Source organism: Oryctolagus cuniculus, chromosome 17 (assembly GCF_964237555.1).
Source record: "Oryctolagus cuniculus chromosome 17, mOryCun1.1, whole genome shotgun sequence".
In the NCBI taxonomy this organism is placed as follows: Eukaryota; Metazoa; Chordata; class Mammalia; order Lagomorpha; family Leporidae; genus Oryctolagus; species Oryctolagus cuniculus.
Window position 1 is genome coordinate 48,622,263 of NC_091448.1, and position 20,263 is coordinate 48,642,525.

Below are 20,263 nucleotides of genomic sequence, written 5' to 3' on the forward strand. Positions count from 1 at the left end.
GATTGAATGGAGAACAGCGTGAGTGCATGTTTCTGAGATGACTGAAGTCACTTGGCTGAGAAATGTAGACGTCTCTGGGAAACTGATTTTGTGCACCGAGGTGAGAGCAGGGCCAAGCCTGTCCCAGTGTCCATAGTAGATGTTTTACCTTCTTCCCTTATGCCTCCCTGGCCAACAACCATCCTCAGTCTCTTCCCCCATCAGGACGTCCTCACACTTCCACACAATGTCATGTCTGCTGAGTGACCCCCATCCGTTCTCAAGACTCACTTCAAGTCCCACCACTTTGAATTCTTCCCAGGAAGAATAATTTACTCTCACTTGGTTCACAGAATTAGGAAAGTACTAAACAAACACTGCAAGCCGCTCCAGGTCAAACTGAGGACAGAAACTAAGATCTTGTCTCCCACGGTGTCTAGTACAGCAGTCAGCAAACCATGTCCCCTGGGCCAAATACAGTCCATCTCCTGGTTTGTAAATAAAGTTTTACTGGAGCACAGTCATAGCCACTCATGTACATTACTGTCAATGGCTTCTTTGGACTACAATGGCAGAGTTAAAGAGTTGCCACTGGGACTATGGGGCCCTCCAGCCTAATTATCATATGATCATCTCCAGCAAAGATTTGTCCATTCCTGAACCAGAACATAAAATATAGTGAGGAAACAAGTGGGAAATGCAGCCAAGTGTTTTTTTTTGTTTTGTTTTGTTTTTGTTTGTTTGTTTTGACAGGCAGAGTGGACAGTGAGAGAGAAAGGTCTTCCTCTGCCATTGGTTCACCCTCCAATGGCCGCCGCGGCCGGCGCGCTGCGGCCGGCACACCGCACTGATCCGATGGCAGGAGCCAGGTACTTATCCTGGTCTCCCGTGGGGTGTAGGGCCCAAGCACTTGGGCCATCCTCCACTGTACTCCCTGGCCACAGCAGAGAGCTGGCCTGGAAGAGGGGCAACCGGGACAGAATCCGGTGCCCCGACTGCGACTAGAACCCGGTGTGCCGGTGCTGCAAGGCAGAGGATTAGTCTAGTGAGCCATGGCGCCAGCCGCCAAGTGTTTTGTGAAGAAATTCAGACTGGTATTAAGACAGCCTGGGCAATAACTCTGACCTAACTCATTGTTTAAGCAAAATAAATAGGATGATGGTGATGGGTAGGCAGATGATGAATGGATGGATATAGAGGTAGATGAGAGATGATTGATAGATAAAAGATAGATAGTTTTGAGGCTTCTCACCCACTTCATCCCACAACCAGCTCCAGGGTTAACTGCGAGTATTTGCTCACTAAAGAAGGAGATACCAGGCTCCGAGAGGCCACTCCTCTGCCAGTGGCAGAGCCAGGACTCATCATCAGGGCTGATCTACTCCAAAGCTTGAGACTTGCCCACTTCCTAGAACATCCATCTGCAAACTAGTTTCTTCACAAGATTCGGATTATTGGACCAGCAGTGTGATTTTCAACCCATTTAAACCACAGGAATCAAATTCTATATATGTACATGTCTTCATCAGTCCATCTACCATCTGTATCTATCATCTGTCCTATCTGTACTATTTATCTACCTATCATCTGTCAATCAACCATCTCTCTATCTACAGATTCTCACTTATGGAACATCATGGGATTCCCAGGACTTAGGCCTCCCCTTGGCATCGGCATGCCTTTAGGCACTCCATGGCTCTGGCCAACCTCACATCCACCCCAGAGTTTGTCCTCCTCGGCCTGATGGATGGGGCAGACGCCCACCCTCTCTTGTTCCTGCTCTTCCTTAGTGTCTACCTGCTCAATGCCCTGGGCAACCTGAGCATGGTGGTGCTGGTGAGGTCTGACGGCACCCTGCACTCGCCCATGTATTACTTCTTGGGTCACCTGAGCCTCGTGGACGTGTGCTTTACCACCGTCACGGTGCCCCGACTGTTGGCCGGCCTGCTCCACCCGGGCCAGGCCGTGTCCTTCCAGGCCTGCTTCTCTCAGATGTACTTCTTTGTGGCCCTGGGCATCACCGAGAGCTACCTGCTGGCGGCCATGTCATACGACCGCGCGGTGGCAGTGTGCCGGCCGCTGCACTACGGTGTGCAGGTGACGCCCCGGCGCTGCGCCACGCTGGTGGTGGCGTCCTGGGCTGTGGCGCACCTGCACTCCCTGCTCCACACGCTACTCATCTCCGCGCTCGCCTACCCACGCACCGCCCCCGTGCGCCACTTCTTCTGCGACATGACCGTGATGCTGAGCCTGGCCACCTCGGACACGTCCACCGCGGAGGCTGCCATCTTCTCGGAGGGCCTGGCTGTGGTGCTGACCCCGCTGCTCCTCGTGTCCCTCTCCTATGCGCTCATCCTGATCGCCGTGCTCAGGGTTAGGTCGGCTGTGGGCCGGCACCGCGCCTTCTCCACCTGCGGGGCCCACCTGGTGGTGGTACTGCTTTTCTTTGGCTCAGTCCTCTCCGTCTATTTCCGGCCTGCGTCTGCCTACTCGGCCCGCTACGACCGCCTGGCCAGTGTACTCTATGCGGTGGTCACCCCTACCTTGAACCCTTTCATCTACAGCCTTCGCAACAAAGAGGTCAAGGGCGCCCTAAGAAGGGGGCTCGGATGGAGGATCCACAAGGCGTGAAGGTGGACAAGAGCTAGAGCAAAGTAAGGGGTGACGTAATTTGAAATAGAAAAGCCCTAAACATGTAAAATAATACATTTAGCGCATACATTATACATATTATATATAAATGTTTCATAAATATGTTGAAGTAAAATCAGTTTATCTACATCAAGATTTAAAACCTGCAGTAAGGAAAAATACACCCCTACCAAAGTCAAAACATAAAAAAACAGGGAAATATCACCTGTTAAGACAAAGTGACACTACCCTTAAGAAAAAAAATCTACTCAAGGCAGAAGAAATGCACAGAAAGCGTGGCTACATAGAGATGTTTGACTTCACTGACTAGACAGAAGTTTAATTTAGAATCAATAATCGATCATATGTTGAATATGAGGATGATAAATATTTTGAAGGCCAAATATCCAGTATTGGTGACACAGGGCAAAAACAGCCACTCACATTTACTCTTGGAAGGGGTCTACAGCAGTTCTCAATTTGGCAATGTCAATAAAAGGTTCACATTCTCTGATCTAGTACACCTATTTCTAGGATGTAGCCATAAAAAACCAGGACAAGACAGCCCGCCAAAAAAAAAAAAAAAAAAAAAAAAAACCTCAACACGGAGGATATAAAATTGAAATATTTCTCAAAATAATGAGAAACTGAAAATGACCTAAGTGTCCATTGAGCAGATGATTTAAACGCCTTATGATAAATGCATCAGCTCAATAAAACACTATGTAGCTTCTAAAATAGTTACACTAACTTATGTAAAATGATGAATTCACAAATGAAAACAATGAGAGAATTGTGTAAATTACCCCTACTATGTGCAGAATGTTAGTCTGTGCACAAAAATGTCTGGAGTAGTGCTTCCTAACTTTTAACTGTCCTTATGGAAGAGAAGGGCAGAAAACATTGGGGGATCCTAACACTGTATTCATTTCTTTGTTGCTTGGGTGTTTTCTGGTGAGTATCCATTACATCAGGAATCAATAACATTTTTTTAAAAAGAAATAAAGTCAACATTGATGTTATTAAGAAGGTTTATTTTAAAAAGTGAGATTTTTAAAGCCATAAATTCTTTTCAAGAAGTATGAAAATGCATTCAAATAAAATCAATAGTTATTTGTTCTACATCTAACAAATGCAAGGTACTCAACTAGGCATTATAAAGACAAGAGTGCGTCTGTCTTCAAGGCACTTTAATATTATGCTTGGTAACAGAATAAATAAAAAGAAAGCATAAAATAATTTCAGAAGAATATCCCAGGGGGTGTGTGGGGAGGGAACAGCTACTTGGGATTCATAAATAGAGTCTAGTCCTATCTATCATCTACCTTACGTTACCATAGGCTGTCCTCTGGGCCATCCTTTAATGCCTATAAATAAAACAGTGTATAACATAACTCTATGGTCCCTTTTGGACTGTACAATTTTAAATCAACAGGGAAACATCCAAAATGTACACATTGCTAATGGACATGATTTGATCATTCCACAATGCACATATGTATGAAAATATCACACTCTACCCCATTATAATATACGATTATTATTTGTCAATTAAAAATAAAACCAGGGGCCGGCACTGTGGCATAGCGGTAAAGCTGCTGCCTATAGTGCTGGCATCCCACAGGGGTTCTGCTTCTAGTCCTGGCTGCTCCACTTCCTATCTGGCTGTGGCCTAGGAAAGCAGTGGAAGATGGCCAAAGTCCTAGGACCCCTGCACCCACATGGGAGACGCAGAAGAAGCTCTTGGCTCCTGGCTTCAGACTGGCCCAGCTCTGGCTGTTGGGGCCTTTTGGGGAGTAAACCAGCATATAGAAGACTTCTCTCTCTTTGCTTCTGTCTCTCTGTAACTCTCTGCCTTTCAAATAAATAAATGAATCTTTAAAAAATAAAATCAAATCAAACTTAAAAACAGATGTCCAAAGAAATAATTCATCATTACCTGACAAATTACTGGCACAGTTAATTAAAAATAAAGATAATTTTAGAATATGATCACTAATGAAGTGAATTATCAATCCAAGAAAAGACAATTTGAGAACCAGCAAGAAGAGAAATCATGATCACATACATAATCAATTGGAAGATATTCCTTACTGGATATATTTGACAGAAGCAAAGCGCTAAAGTGGCTGGGGAATTTGGATTTAGGGAATTATAAACTACTTTACAATTTTTCAGTATAATACCAAAGTTGGAATGGCATTTATTCAACCTTGACTAATAATCATGGAGCATCCATGGTATGTCAGGCTTGGTCTACATCACATCTGAGTCACAGTGGTAAACTCAAGAAGGACAGTGGACCCCCTCATGGTGAAACAATGTGAAACTCCCTCTGGTGGTGCAGCGGGTTCTGCATTGGCAGTGCCAAGCTTGGGTGCCATTAAGCTATTCAGAACATGACTTATTTTCGATAACAGACCTAATGTTTGGAAATACCCTTGACTCTTTAGAGTCACTGTCCCAGAGAAAAGTGAATTGTTCTCTTTGAAAAGATCCTTGCCAAGGCTCCCTTTATGTCCTGATTCCTCAAACTATAAATAAAGGGGTTCAGCATAGGAGTCACCACTGTGTACATCACAGCCATCACGGTCTCTTTCACAGTAGAATTGTCAGCTGAAGGGCATAAGTAGAGGCCAATGATTGTCCCATAGAACAGTGACACCACAGACAGGTGGGAGCCACAGGTGGAGAGGGCCTTGCGGATGCCTCTGGCAGAAGGGACCTTGAGGATGGAGGACACAATGCGTACATAGGATGAGAAGATCAGCAGAAATGGAACAATAATGACAAGACTGCCCAAGATAAATATCACCATCTCGTTTATCTGAATGTCAGAGCAGGCCAGCTTTAGCAGAGCTGACATGTCACAGAAAAAGTGGGGGATCACATTGTCTGCACAGAAAGACAGCCTGGCCATGAGCAGCGTATGCAACAAAGAGATGAATGCAGTCAGCACCCAGGACAACGCCACCAGGCAGAAGCAGAGCTTGGGGCTCATGATGCTGGTATAGTGCAGGGGGAAGCAGATGGCCACATAGCGGTCGTAGGCCATGGCCACAAGGAGGAAGCTCTCCAGGTCTGCAAAAAGCAGAAAGAAGTACATTTGGGCCAGGCAGCCGGAGTACGAGATGGATGGGACTTGGCTCTGCATGATCTGCAGCAATTTAGGAATGGTCACAGAGGAGAAGCAGAGATCAGAGAAGGACAAATTGCTGAGAAACAAATACATGGGCGTGTGGAGATGGGAGTCCAGGTGAATGAGGACAATGATGAGGAGGTTCCCCAGGATGGTGGTCAGGTACATGGCCAGAAACAGGACGTAGAGCAGGTCTCGCTGATCTGGTTCAATAGGCAAACCCATGAGGAGGAACTCTGATGTGACAGTTTGGTTTCCTCTTTCCATGTTGTTTTTTAAAAACCTTTATCAAAATTAAGAATAATTTGTATGAAGATATGAATGTACACAAACATACATACACATGCACACAGATATGCACATTTCAAAACTTTCAGAAATGTATTTTTAAATACTCATAAGAGTTTATTTAAGTACTTAATTTGTCCTATTCCAGGTATATAAATAAAAATTTCCATAAAGAAAAACTACAAAAGCACATCAACTTGTGGGTCATAGTCAATGATATTCCAGGATATATAAGAACTTTCTATTACCTTTGTATGAGTAAGGTCAGATCACATGGTCTGAAAGTAGATAGAAAGTAGTGCTAGAAAACACTTCTAGCTTAGGGATGCAGATAATAAGCCCATCAGAAAACCAGTCAGCATTCGCAGCACTCAGGAATGAAGATGGTGGTGATTCAAGTGACAGTACTGATAATGAGACCATGACAACATTTGCAGGTGCTTATTCTTGCTAAACAATGGGGCAGAAAAGCTTCAGATGCATTAACTGACTTACTCTTTATAGCAACATTATGAGATGGATACAATTATCTTTATTTTTTAGACAAAGAACTAGGTATTTGCACCAATTAAGTAACACATTTAAGGTCTCAGAATTACCCACCAACAGATCTGCCACGTAAGTCCAGACAGCTTAACTTCAGAGTTTTCCTGTTATTCAGGAAGCATAAAAAAAATTGAGAAATCTTTGAAGATACTGGGTTGAGTAAAATAACCCAGACTCAAAAAAAATTATATGATTCCATTTATTTGAAATTCATGAGCTGTCAAATCTAACCCATAGTGACCAAGTAGTGGATGGAGGCAGGTACTGATAGGGAGGCATGAGGGAAATTTTGGGGGTAATATAAATGCTCTACATCATAACCTCTGCAATGGGTACACAGGTGTCAAATTCAGTGAGTTGTTCCTTAAGATTTGTATTCTAGGGGCAGGCATTTGGTGTAGTGGTTAAGATGCAGCATGGGACACCTGCAATCCATATTGGAGCAAATGGGCTTGAGTTACCACTCCGCTTTCTGACCCAGCTTCCTGCTCATGTGCTTCATGAGATGCAACTAGTGATGGCTCAAACACTTGGGGCCCGGAACCCAGACTGAGTTCTAGGGCTCCTGGCTCCAGCCTGGCCCATCCCTGGCCTTTGTGGGCATTTGGGGAATAAGCCAGTGGTTGGAGCATCTCTCTGTCTCTCTGTCGCTCTTCTTTTCTCTCTCTCTCTCTCTGCTTTTCAAATGAATAAAACTTTTAAAAAAGAGATTTATATTCTATGTGTAAATTATAATTGGGTGAGGAAACGTTCTTTTTCAAATTTCCAAGGAACGAATAACTCCCTGGCTCTGTATAATGATTTCCAGAACCTAAAATTCAATTTTAAAAGCTAACTAATATGAAGAAGAAAAATTTACAACACAAAAATAGCCATACACTAATTTCACCTATAAAAGCCAAGTCTACATCACTAGTAATCCCTCCTTTTCACATCTGAAATCACCTTCATATGCTTACTTTAAGAATTTAGAGTTACATCATCACAGGCAAAAGGGATGCTTAAAAATCACTACCAACACCTGATCAGAGCTCAGAATGAAGCAAAAGGCTACTTCCCTAGGCATCTGCCAAGGCTGGCCCTTGTCCCTTCTCTGCATGAGAGCACTTTTTAATTCTCTGGGTTACAATGAAATGGAAATCGCAGGACGCCTAGAGGCTTAATCTCATCAGAGAACTTTGCTCTCCTTTTATTTCCTGTTAACCAGAACACCAGGCATTACCCACACTGCTCCAAGCAAAGCTGGTTCAACTGTTCTAAGAGCTGCAGGTCCTCAGAACTGGGCAGTGGGTCGCTCGTCGCAGACCTCTGATCAAGCCTCTGCCAGCAAGCCTGGGTGACTGCAGGCAAGGCCAAAGGCTGCTCTCATACACTGAACAGCTTCATTCAGAGCAGAGCATGGGCAGCCAGACACCATCTGCTTTACTTTGTTTATGACCCTGAATGAGACACACCAGCACACAAGCATTATTTCTAAATCAAAGTGGATTTGAACGGGGGATTCACAGTCACACATGCTCTCCTACTTTGAAACCTATTTCTTGGAAGAGGTTTAGACACAGCGGTCGGCCACATGCTTCCTTGCCAATCTGCCCCCAAGAATTCCTCCCCAAAGTAAAGCCCACTGCCCTACCAAACTCCTTCAGCCTCCTGTCTCAGTGGACATGGGCAAGGAGATGACCAGCCCAGACTGATCCAAACCCATGTTTCCTGCAAGGCTCTGCCTGAGGTTCTCCTAGACCTACAGGGGCTGCTCAAGCTGCAGAGCAACAGGAAGGTCTGAGTTGCTAAGGATTTGAAGGCAGGAGTTCTTTCATCATCGACAAATAGTGAACTCTCCTAAAACACTGAATCCAATTACACTGTGACTAACTTGATACCCAGGAGAGTAGGAAGTGGGACTGAGAGAGAGCTCCTGCTTGTGTCACAGGCGATAGCTGAGATTGGGAAATCTCTAGGACAGTGTACACAGCACTTAAGTGTGTGGTCCCTGCAGCCAGTGTCCTGGGATCACCTTGCTCCACACCTACATGATTCATGACATTGGCCAAGGAACTTAACCTCTCTTTGCCTAAATTCTTCCATTGGCCTAATGGAAATACAAAAACACCTAATACATAATGCTACAGAAAGGAGAAAATTAAACACTCCATGTAAATATTTTCCAGATGGTGTGACATGCTATGGTGGCATTTGTGAGTCTTGCTACTGTCATTGTTTAGTTTTGTGGCATGGATGCAATGTTTTTCCTTAAACCCCGCTTTCACCCAGTGAACCCCATACCCTGGTGCTTGGAAAGAGGTGCAGAAGAGCACTGTGGAATTCCCTGACTCACAAAGGATAGGTGGCAGCCCAAATACCAGAGATTCCCTTCCAAGTTATGGGTTTTATCAATCACTACGTAAAGCTAGTAACATCAGCAGAGCTCAGTGGAGGATGAAGAAAGCCAGCCACATGGAGGGGCTCTCAGGATGGTCTCTGACATTCTATTTACCTAGCCCCCAAGAAAAAATAATTAGGAGCCAGAGGAGTTGGATTCCATCACATTGACCTGTGACCCTGGCAAATAACTGAACTTTTCTAACCTTATACTCTACCTCCAGTGAACCTTACACACCTTGCAAAATGGGGGTGGTGGTAGGGGGCTTAGAATGATTGACAAAGGATAAAGTACTCCACAGACATCCAGTATATTAGTCCCAGGTAGCAGCTCTGTTAATCCCCAATCACATTTGGAGGTGAGAGTTTCTGTTGAGAGTGGGAAACAAGAAAGATGATGATCTCTAAACCACGCTGTGAGAACCACACTGTAGAACAGCGGCATCAGTGGGAGGCGATGTTACAGTACCTGCCTTGGAACTCCCTGCCAGCTCACCCCACGAGTCTTAATGTGGCTTCAGGGCCTGCTCGCTGTCTTCTACTTCCATGCCATGCATTTCCAGCTGGAGTCCCTGCCTTTGCCTGTGACCCCTCTCTTCTATAGTGCTCTGACCCCTGGGATCCCTGGGTCCCCAAGAAACTCATTAGCAATAAATCCAGCACTTGCCCTCCCCACCTTACCCATGCCCCTTTCTGAGTCACATTTCTGAATAAATCACATCCAGAGATAGAATTCTGGATTTTTCTCACTATGATATTCTTTTTTTTTTTTACAGGCAGAGTGGACAGTTAGAGAGAGAGAGAGACAGAGAGAAAGGTCTTCCTTTGCCGTTGGTTCACCCTCCAATGGCCACTGCGTCCAGCACACTGCGGCCAGCGCACCGCGCTGATCCGAAGGCAGGAGCCAGGTGCTTATCCTGGTCTCCCATGGGGTGCAGGGCCCAAGCACTTGGGCCATCCTCCACTGCACTTCTGGGCCACAGCAGAGAGCTGGCCTGGAAGAGGGGCAACCGGGACAGAATCCGGCACCCCGACTGGGACTAGAACCTGGGGTGCCGCCGCCACTAGGTGGAGGATTAGCCTATTGAGCCGCGGCGCCAGCCCGTCACTATGATATTCTTAATAAATCTCACCTTGATCATCACAGCCCATGCTAGTATCTCCCTTTTACTGAATTTTCTGCATTATATCATCAACTAAACAATTATAGGAATCAAATATTACAGCACTTAATCATCTCTCTTATCCAATGAGTCCATCCCTATATACCAATATTTCCTCTTCATCTGGACTTTAAGCTCCATGATAATGAGTAGTGTGTTGACCAATTCACATGGGAATGTTTATTCATTAGTTCACTGGTTCATAGAGAAATATTGAAGGCGAAACTACAACATGCAAGGAGCCAAGTCATGTGCTATGGGGAAAACAGCAGCCAAAGTAGACCTGATCTCTGGACTTAGGAGCTTATAGTCCAGCTGGCAAAAATGACGACTAAATAAGCTACCAGTAAGTATCACAAATCATGTCATAGGAGAAACACAGGATCAGTGAGAGCATGTATCAAGGACAATTAGCTTTGTGCAGCAGGCCATGGAAGACATCTTTTATTTTTCATTAACAGGGTTTATGTAGAATATGAAGAGTTTTACAAGAAATGTAAATAAAAATATTCAGAGTGAAGAAATGTAATATGGAAAACCCCAAAGATGAGAGAGAACTTGGAGTCCATTAGCAAGTGGCTGGGAAGTTGAGGGGTTTGTGTTGGAAGAAGGCAAAATATGGGGACAGGTTGGAGTGGAGCAGGGGTAAGAGATAAGGCAATAAAGCTTGAGGGGCAGGCAGTCTTGTCTTAAAAAGCCATGGAAGCCATTGTATTTTACAAAAGGACAATGGGAAATCACTGACATATTTTAGGCAGAGCAGACAATCAAATTTACCTTCTTAGAAAGATTTCTTATAGATGTTTCATGGAGAATGAATCTATGGATGGCCAGGGGCAGGAGCCAGCTGGACTGGTTCTGCACCATTCTACTTTATTCCAATTCACTTCTCTTCAGTTTTGCACTGTTTAGCTATAAATTTCATTGTAATAAATACAATTTAACAAACATTGTACACAAGGTTAAAATACAAACAGAGAAATAATATGAAATTTTCTACAGGGGAGGATATGTGGGAGACATTCATAGGGAGGCTCAGAGGTTAAGATTTTGCAACTTGGTATTGATCTAAGGATACAGAACACTATTTCAAAATGATACCACAATTAAGTCAGAGTTGTGGATGGTATGATCAAAACCTGTGATAAATTTGACAGTGTTAGGCAAAAGAAGATTTGAAATAATAGTTCTTTATATTTTTTCAAGGTCATCTCAGGAGGACAAAGAGAAAGGTATTAGCCAACCCACCAATACCTTCTTCCCCTACCATACAACCCAGCCATCCCACTCCTTGGAATTTACCCAAAGGAAATAAAACTGGCAAACATAAAAGCTGTCTGCACCTTAATGTTTATTGCAGCTCAATTCACAATAGCTAACACCTGGAATCAACCCAAATGCCCATCAACAGTAGACTAGATAAAGAAATTACGAGACATGTACTCTATAGAATACTATACAGCAGTAAAAAAAAAATGGAATCCAGTCATTTGCAACAAAATGGAGGAATCTGGAACACATCATGCTGAGTGAAATAAGTCTCTTCCTAATTCAACAAGTCACCAACACATCATCCCTTTTGTATTTGGAACATTTGCATAATATGCCATTTTAATAGAGGTCTACAAAGTGATGAAAGTATCTGGGATACTGTTCCAATATTAATATCAATAATATACAGTATAAAATTATGTACATATTTAAGGTACTAACATCCTAGAGAGAAGAGAGTCTTCTTTCCACAGTTAATTCTTCCCAGGGCTCCCTTTATGTCTTGGTTCCTCAGGCTGTAGATGAAGGGGTTCAGCATGGGAGTCACCACAGTGTACATCATAGCCATGACAATCTCTTTCACAGTAGAATTATTGGCTGACGGGATTAGGTAGAGACCAATAACTGTCCCATAGAACAACGACACCACAGACAGGTGGGAGCCACAGGTGGAGAAGGCCTTACGGATGCCCCGTGCAGAAGGAACCTTGATGATGGAAGACACAATCCTTGCATAGGATGTGATAATGAGTAGGAAAGGGATGACGAGAATGATGCTTCCCGTGACAAATATCACCAATGCATTGACATGGGTATCAGAGCAGGCCAACTTCAGAAGAGCAGACATATCACAGAAAAAGTGTGAGATTACATTATCTGCACAGAAAGACAGTCTGGCCATGAGCAGGGTGTGCAGCAGGGCATGGAATGTGGTCAGCACCCAGGACAGTGCCGCCAGGCAGAAGCAGAGCTTGGGGCTCATGATGCTGGTGTAGTGCAGGGGGAAACAGATGGCCACATAGCGGTCGTAGGCCATGGCCACAAGGAGGAAGCTCTCCAGGTCTCCAAAAAACAGGAAGAAGTACATTTGGGCCAGGCATCCTTCATAGGGGATGGATGGGACTTGGCTCTGCATGATCTGCAGCAATTTGGGCATTGTGACAGAGGAGAAGCAGAGGTCAGAGAGGGACAAGTTGCTGAGAAACAAATACATGGGCGTGTGGAGACGGGAGTCCAGTCGAATGAGGATGATGATGAGGAGGTTCCCTATGACTGTGGTCAGGTACATGGCCAGGAACAGGACGTAGAAGAGGTTTTTGTGCTGTGGCTGGATGGGCAGGCCCAGGAGGAGGAACTCTGACACAGTGGTTTGGTTCTTTCCTGTCATGTTGTGTGGCTAGTACCTTTAGGAAGAAATAACAGTGTCCCCTAAAGCTTGAATTTAAAAATCAACATATTTCTATGATACATTATTTATTAAATGTTCTGTCAAAATACTTCCTTTCACTCACATCACAATAACGATGTCTTTACTCTTGATGTAGGCAATTACAATCCATAGCCATAAATGCCTTATTTCTTCATTTCTTTTTACATGTTACAGTACTCCTTTATTTCTCAAACATTATTATCTATTAGTTCCTGAGACACAAATTTATTAGTTTACTTTCTGACCACTCAAAAACTATGATTGGCTCCTACTCTGTCTGTTTCTTACCTGTTAATTTTCCTCAAGGTTTTCTAAATATAATTTTCTTACAACTTTATGTATACCTACAAGCAGAACCATGCCCTCCACTTGTATTAGCTTACCATTTAAACACTAGTGTAGATATCTATCTAACCCACAGAACTCTGTATCCCACCGCTCCATGATTATCTTCCTGTGGAGGGATCACAGACATCTTAAGCTCAACAGATCCCAAATGAAACTCGAGTCTCACCTAGTCCCTCTCCCAAACTTCTCCTTCTCCATTCTCACAATCAGTGAAAGGAATCCAGTATCAAATCAAAGCTCTGTGAGTTTTATTTCATTCATTTCTCCTCTCATCATCAACTCCAATCTAACATAGCCTATAGATTCTACACTTAGCTCTCTGATCATCCACTCTGTATCCAAACACACGATCCTAGGCCAGGCCGACATCTTAACTGAAATGGATGGTTAAAACAGCTGCTCAATTCATCTCCCTGTTTCTCTGCTTCAGGGCTTTTCTCCTTCAACAATCTTTTTCTCCCATTGTGGTGTTCTTACATCTTTCTCCTGACTAAGTATTTCAGAGGATTCTCATTGCTCTTAAGATAACGGCAAAATTCCTTTCACGGGCAGGAGTGGTGCTCTAGGACCTGACTCTTGCCGACCTCCACACTATCATCTGACCCCACTCTCCAGCAGTGATGGACTTAAAAATGATCATTTCTTGCCTCCAGCATTTTGCACCTGCTGTTCCTCCTAACTAGCATCTATTCCCTCTGCTCCCTTTCTACCTGATTTACTCCCACTTATTCTTCTGTATAGATGTCATTTGCTCAGCTAAACCTTTGGTGTCTCACCAGACCTGTTAAGATTTGCTCCTACGTTACCACTGTTCCCAGTACTCATCCCATAGCACTCATGTCCTAAATCACTAGTTTAATCTGACTTCCCCACCAGACTGCAAGCTCCGTGTAGGGAGGCCATGCCTGCAGTAGAGCTGGCAGCTGGCATGGTACCCAGATAGGACCTATGTTTCATTACTTACTTATATTGTTTTCCTTCAAGTTGAGACATACTTATGCATTCCTCAGTCTTCAAAGGCTACAAACTCTCATTAAAGTTAGAATTAATAGTCCTACTAAATCCTCCAGAACTAAAACCAGAATTAACCATATGGGGCTAAATTTAGACTATTACTAGGTAGATGTAATTTTGTACCCACAGAAAACATGAGGGTACCTCAGTTATACCATTCATTTCACTAATACAGATGACTCATTCTAAGCATCCTAATGTTTCTATCTGCACACATCATTGGCATTGGCGTGGGAAAAAACAAATACAATTGTGGGCTCGGCATTGTGGTGCAGTGAGTTAAGTCACTGCCTGGGACTTCAGCATCCCAAATGGGAGCATCAGTCCAAGTCCCAGCTGCTCTGCTTCGATACAGCTCCTGCTACTGTGCCTTGGAAGGCAACAGGAGATGACCCAAGTGCTTGGGCCCCTGCCGCCCACATGGTAATGCCACATGGAGTTCTTGGCTCCTGGCTTTGACCTGACCCAGATCTGGCTGCTGTGGCCATTTAGGGAGTGAACCAGCATATATAAAATCTCTCTCTCTCTCTCTCTCTCTCTCTCTCTCTGATAATAGATAATAATGTTTGAGAGAGAGAGAGAGACTTTGCCTTTGAAATAAGTAAATAGTTTTTAAAATAAATATGGTAATTTTAGAAATTATTGGAGAAACAGAAAGATAAATGATCATTTCTACTCAAGCTCTAAACTGAGTTCTATCTAAGATGTCCAAAGCCCACTGTAATGGTTAATTTAATGTATCAATATGGGTAGGTCCTTGTACCTTGTTTTAGACAAATACCAGTCCAGATGTTACTATGAAGGTATTTTGAAACATGATAAACATTTAAATGAGCAGACTGAGTAAAGCATATTAGCATACATAATGTGGTGAACCTCATAGAATATGTTGAAAGCCTAAGGAGAAAAAGCAGAGGTCCCTTGAAGAACAAAGAATTCTGCCTCCAGACTGCCTTTGGATGCAAGACTAAGGCTGTAACATCAACTTTTCCCTGGATTTCCAGCCTCCTGACCTGCCCTGCATATTCTAGACTTTGCAGTTCCAACAACTGCATGAGATAGAATTCCTGTGCACAAATCTCCCCCACTTGCTCTTGTTCTATCGTCTATTATCTATCTACCTACCTATCTCTATCTATCTATCAATCACCCATCTATATGATATGGTTCTGACTTCTGGAGAATGCTGACTTAAATACTGCCCTTTTTGTATCAAAGCTGACTGAGAAATCAGAGGAGGAGCATTAAGAGATGTTGGAATATCCTTCAATGAAAATATGTAACTGGGCTCACCTGCTGGGATCTTCATCCTCCTGACAGTCCTTAAGCTGCACTAACAGTTTTACAGTTGGACATTATGTTATGGAATTACACTGGGAAGAAACATTAGGGGAAATCATTCACCAGTTTTCTCAAAAGTAACTGAGTAAAGTAGTCAGACCCAACCTGGTGTCAAAAGTCTAACTAGGAATCACAGACCAGAGATATCCCTTGCAGGTGCTACCACTGATGGTGAAATTAGCTTCACTACCTTCCTCTCCTACACTGGACAAAAGAATAACCTAGGATAGAACTTCTAATGTGTAATGTCTGTGAAAACCTGCCAGGCATTCTGTAACAATGCTGATTCTCATTCTCTAGTTCAGATTGCAGATTTTTTTTATTTTTATTTTTTTTTGACAGGCAGAGTGGACAGTGAGAGAGAGAGACAGAAAGGTCTTCCTTTGCTGTTGGTTCACCCTCCAATGGCCGCCGCGACTGGCGCACCGCGGCCGGTGCACCGCGCTGATCCGATGGCAGGAGCCAGGAGCCAGGTACTTTTCCTGGTCTCCCATGGGGTGCAGGGTCCAAGCACCTGGGCCATCCTCCACTGCACTCCCTGGCCACAGCAGAGAGCTGGCCTGGAAGAGGGGCAACCAAGACAGAATCCGGCGCCCCGACCGGGACTAGAACCCGGTGTGCCGGCGCCGCTAGGCGGAGGATTAGCCTAGTGAGCCGATTGCAGATTTTAAGTGATGACCCAGATGATGGCAATGCTGCGGTCCATGGACTGCACTTGAGGAGTAAGGTCATACACTGCCTTTAAATTACAATACTGGGTTTTCCCCAGAGCAGTTTAACTACAATTTCTGAATGGAAGTCTGTTCAATGTTTCTTAAAACTATAGATTATTTTTAAATAAAACAAGACTTAATAGCTACTGCATTGAAGCCTACCTCACAGAACCATCGTTGCACTGAAATGATGCAATCCTGTAAGAACACATTGCACAGGAAGTTTTACGTAGGATGATCTCTCTAAAACAGTGTAACTGGCCGACCTTAGTCAAAATACTTCCAGATTGCTGGGAAGTCTTGGCAGTCAGAGAAGTGGAGCAGAGGAAAGCTAATCATATCTAAAGAACTATCCAGCAGATCATACAACTCGGAAAACCAAAACCCACAGGTTGGATGGACACTAAGGCCCATTCCCCCTCCTGCCCAACTTACCCAGGCTGTTTGAGGGGGACTCCAGGGCCTGATCCATAATTCTACTCTACTTTATTCATTATGGGCATGTGATGTGACAGCCTCTGTGGTCACCACCAATGTCTGCACCATCCTCTTACATCTCTCGTTCCACTCATCTTAGGCCTAAGGGGACTTGCATCCTGGAGGAGTCCAGATCCAGGAGGAATTCATTAAAGACAAAAGAGCTGCCTGGGACCTCTCTGGGACAGATAGTCTGAGTCCTTCAGGGGAAACTGATTACAGCCACTGGTCGCACCTGACTACTTGGAAGAAGGTGGGGTGGGGAGAAACTTGTCATGGATGTTTGATCATTTCCTGTTTACACCTGGAGGCTAGTCCCGCGTGGCTGCAGCCTACATTTTATGGGTGAAGAAAAATGGTTGGAGAAGCCACAAAGTTAATCAGACTGAGAATGTTCTAAAATATCTCAAGAGTGTCAGAGTTTACACAAGAAGCTTTCAGTGGGCTTTAAGCCAAATACCACCCTGAAAGACACATACTTTGGAAAGATTTCCAGGAGGCAATCTCTCACTAAAACTCAATTCCCCAAAAACACAGCACAGGCGAGGTAAACCCGCCACTAACAGGAGTCAGACTTCTGTGGCCCAACCACATGCATATCTACAGAAAGGACAGAAATAAGAGAAAAGATGAACTCGCCAAGATCCCGCCCGATTCTTCATTAAGTCAAGATGGAAACACACACCATTTTCCCAAGGGCCCTCTGCACGTCCCCTTCTCTCTGAGGAACTGGATTGTCTGCCTCTGGAGCACGTAAGGCAGAATCTTCTTAACACAAGTGCGTGGATTGTTAATACCTCCATGAGTCTGAAAGGACCCCAGGTTCCTCTGCAGCTGTTTTCTAGCATTCGCCAGCCCCTGGATCTGGACTGACTGGAATATTTCATTTCCTCCCTGTGCCTCTGGCCCTCCCACCTCTCCTTCCTGCCTTCTACCACTCTTGGATGAATGGGTTTTGCAATTCTAGTGGTTGTGTTTTGTGCATTTGTTGTTGTTGTTTTTCTGTGAAACACATGCACTGGATGTGGGAGACAAAGGAAAACCTCAGTTGCTCCTGGTCACTCCCTTTATAACGATTACTATTTTGTTTCCTGTAACTCAGGGTAGGTTTTGTCTGTCCCGCTCCACTGGGATAAACGGACAACTAGTCTTAGAGATGGGAGGGGAGGAAGAAAACCCCACAGCCAGATCTGTGGATTTCTGAGGAGTGGTTTTTTTTCCTCCCCTTGAAGTGGATAAAACTTTTTTCACTGTTACATTAAAGTTCCCCAGATGTGGGGAAGTGCCAGTTATGGGCAAGTGCCAGCACAACACAGAAGACTCACAGTACTTGTTAGTCACTGCTGATTCTTTCTGCTATTTTTTTTTCAAGATTTTATTTATTTATTTGTGAGGTAGAGCTACAGACAGTGAGAAGGAGAAACAGAGAGAAATGTCTTCTGTCTGTTGGCTCATTCCCCAAATGGCTGCAATGGCTTGAGCTGTGCCGATCCGAAGCCAGGAACCAGGAGCTTCTTCCTAGTCTCCCACATGGGTGAAGAGGCCCATGGATTTAGGCCATCTTTTGCTGCTTTCCTGGGCCAAAGCAGAGAGCTGGATTGGAAGTGGAGCATCCTGGAGTTGAACCAGCACCTATATGGGATGCCGGCACTGCAGGCAGCAGCTTTACACGCTACGCCACAGCGCTGGGCCTTTGCTATTTTGAGAAATATTTGGTGCTACAATTAGGAACTGGAAGGATAAATTTATTAAATCTGTAAAAACAAAAGTCAAGGCTGGTGCTGTGGCATAGTAGGCTAAACCTCCACCAGTGATGCCAGCATCCCATATGGGCATCGGTTTGAGTCCTGGCTACTCTACTTCTGATCCACCTCTCTGTTGTGACCTGGGAAAGCAGTAGAGGATGGTCCCAGTGTTTGGGCCGCTGCAACCAGGAGGGAGACCTGGACGAAGCTCCTAGCTCCTGCTTTCAAACTGGACCAGAGCCAACCATTGTGGGCACTGGGGAGTGAGCCAATGGATGAAAGACCTTTCTCTCTGTCTCTTCCTCTCAAATAAACAAAAACTTAAAAAGTCACAGGCAATGTAAAGCAATTAATAGCTATACCATGAGCAAGTATTGGAAGATTCATCAGCATATGAGATTTTGGTTTTAGACCTTGTCTAAATAAGATCCGAGTTGGTGAACTCAAAAGGCTTCCATAGCCTTGGCAACTCATGACAAGAGCCTAGGGTGATTACTGATGCCATAAACAACAGTGTCAATTTGTTAAGTCAACAACAGGGGTCACTGTGCACTTACTCCTCATGTAGGATCTCTGTCCTTAATGTGCTGTACAGTGTGAATTAATGCTATAACTAGTACTCAAACAGTATTTTTCACTTTGTGTTTCTACGTGGGTGCAAACTGTTGAAATCTTTACTTAATATATGCTAAACTGATCTTCTGTATATAAAGAGAATTGAAAATGAATCTTGATGTGAATGGAAGGGGGGAGGGAGAGGGAAAGGGGAGGGTTGCAGGTGGGAGGGAAGTTATGGGGGGGGAAGCCATTGTAATCCATAAGCTGTACTTTGGAAAATTATATTCATTAAATAAAAGTTAAAAAAAATTGGTACAAACATTTTAGACAACTGTTTGGTAGTAGCTACTTAAGCAGATTAGATAAGCCTACATACCAACAATTCCATTTTTAGGGATATACTCCCAATCCATAAATATATATCAATTGGCCAGTGCCGTGGCTCACTAGGCTAATCCTCTGCCTTGCAGCGCTGGCACACGGGGTTCTAGTCCCGGTCGGGGCGCTGGATTCTGTCCCGGTTGCCCCTCTTCCAGGCCAGCTCTCTGCTGTGGCCTGGGAGTGCAGTGGAGGATGGCCCAAGTGCTTGGGCCCTGCACCCCATGGGAGACCAGGATAAGTACCTGGCTCCTGCCATCGGATCAGCGCAGTGCGCTGGCCATGTCGGCTATTGGAGGGTGAACCAACGGCAAAGGAAGACTTTTCTCTCTGTCTCTCTCTCTCACTGTCCACTCTGCCTGTCAAAATATATATATATATATATATATATATATATATATATATATCAATGACAAATTCCAGAACCTAGATACCAGGAACAGTCATAATAGCCCCAACCTTAAGACCCCCTACATTCCCATTAAGAATAGAACAATTCCATGAGGCTGTCACTGTGGTGAAATGCCTGAAATAATCTCATGGGCTTTTTAGCCAGATCCAAATGCCTTAAGGGCTGATTCTGAGGCCAGAGTGCTGTTTAAGACATCTGCCATTCTATGAGTCTGCTATGTATCCTGCTTCCCATGTTGGATTGTTCTCTCCTTTTTAATTCTATCAGTTAGTATTAGCAGACACTAGTCTTGTTTATGTGATCCCTTTGATGCTTAATCCTATCATTATGATCAATTATGAACTGAAACTGATCACTTTGACTAGTGAGATGGCATTGGTACATGCCACCTTGATGGGATTAGATTGGAATCCTCTGGCACGTTTCTAACTCTACCATTAGGGGTAAGTCT

The 20,263-nt window shown here is 44.2% G+C and overlaps 3 protein-coding genes across 3 annotated transcripts; 1 reads left to right on the forward strand and 2 right to left on the reverse strand.

The window, feature by feature from the left end:
- The first annotated feature begins 1,671 nt into the window (after positions 1-1,671).
- On the forward strand, positions 1,672-2,610 carry LOC100357770 (olfactory receptor family 1 subfamily R member 1 pseudogene). The gene has a single exon (XM_002719030.3). The coding sequence runs from the start codon at positions 1,672-1,674 to the stop codon at positions 2,608-2,610; it is 939 nt and encodes a 312-aa protein (XP_002719076.3).
- A 2,455-nt stretch (positions 2,611-5,065) lies between these two features.
- LOC100357515 (olfactory receptor-like protein DTMT) lies at positions 5,066-6,022 on the reverse strand. The gene has a single exon (XM_008271085.3). It carries the CDS (start codon positions 6,014-6,016, stop codon positions 5,066-5,068), a length of 951 nt encoding a protein of 316 aa, XP_008269307.1. The 5' UTR covers positions 6,017-6,022.
- A 5,489-nt stretch (positions 6,023-11,511) lies between these two features.
- On the reverse strand, positions 11,512-12,837 carry LOC103351513 (olfactory receptor-like protein DTMT). The gene has a single exon (XM_008271084.4). It carries the CDS (start codon positions 12,782-12,784, stop codon positions 11,834-11,836), a length of 951 nt encoding a protein of 316 aa, XP_008269306.1. The 5' UTR covers positions 12,785-12,837; the 3' UTR covers positions 11,512-11,833.
- Positions 12,838-20,263: the final 7,426 nt, after the last annotated feature.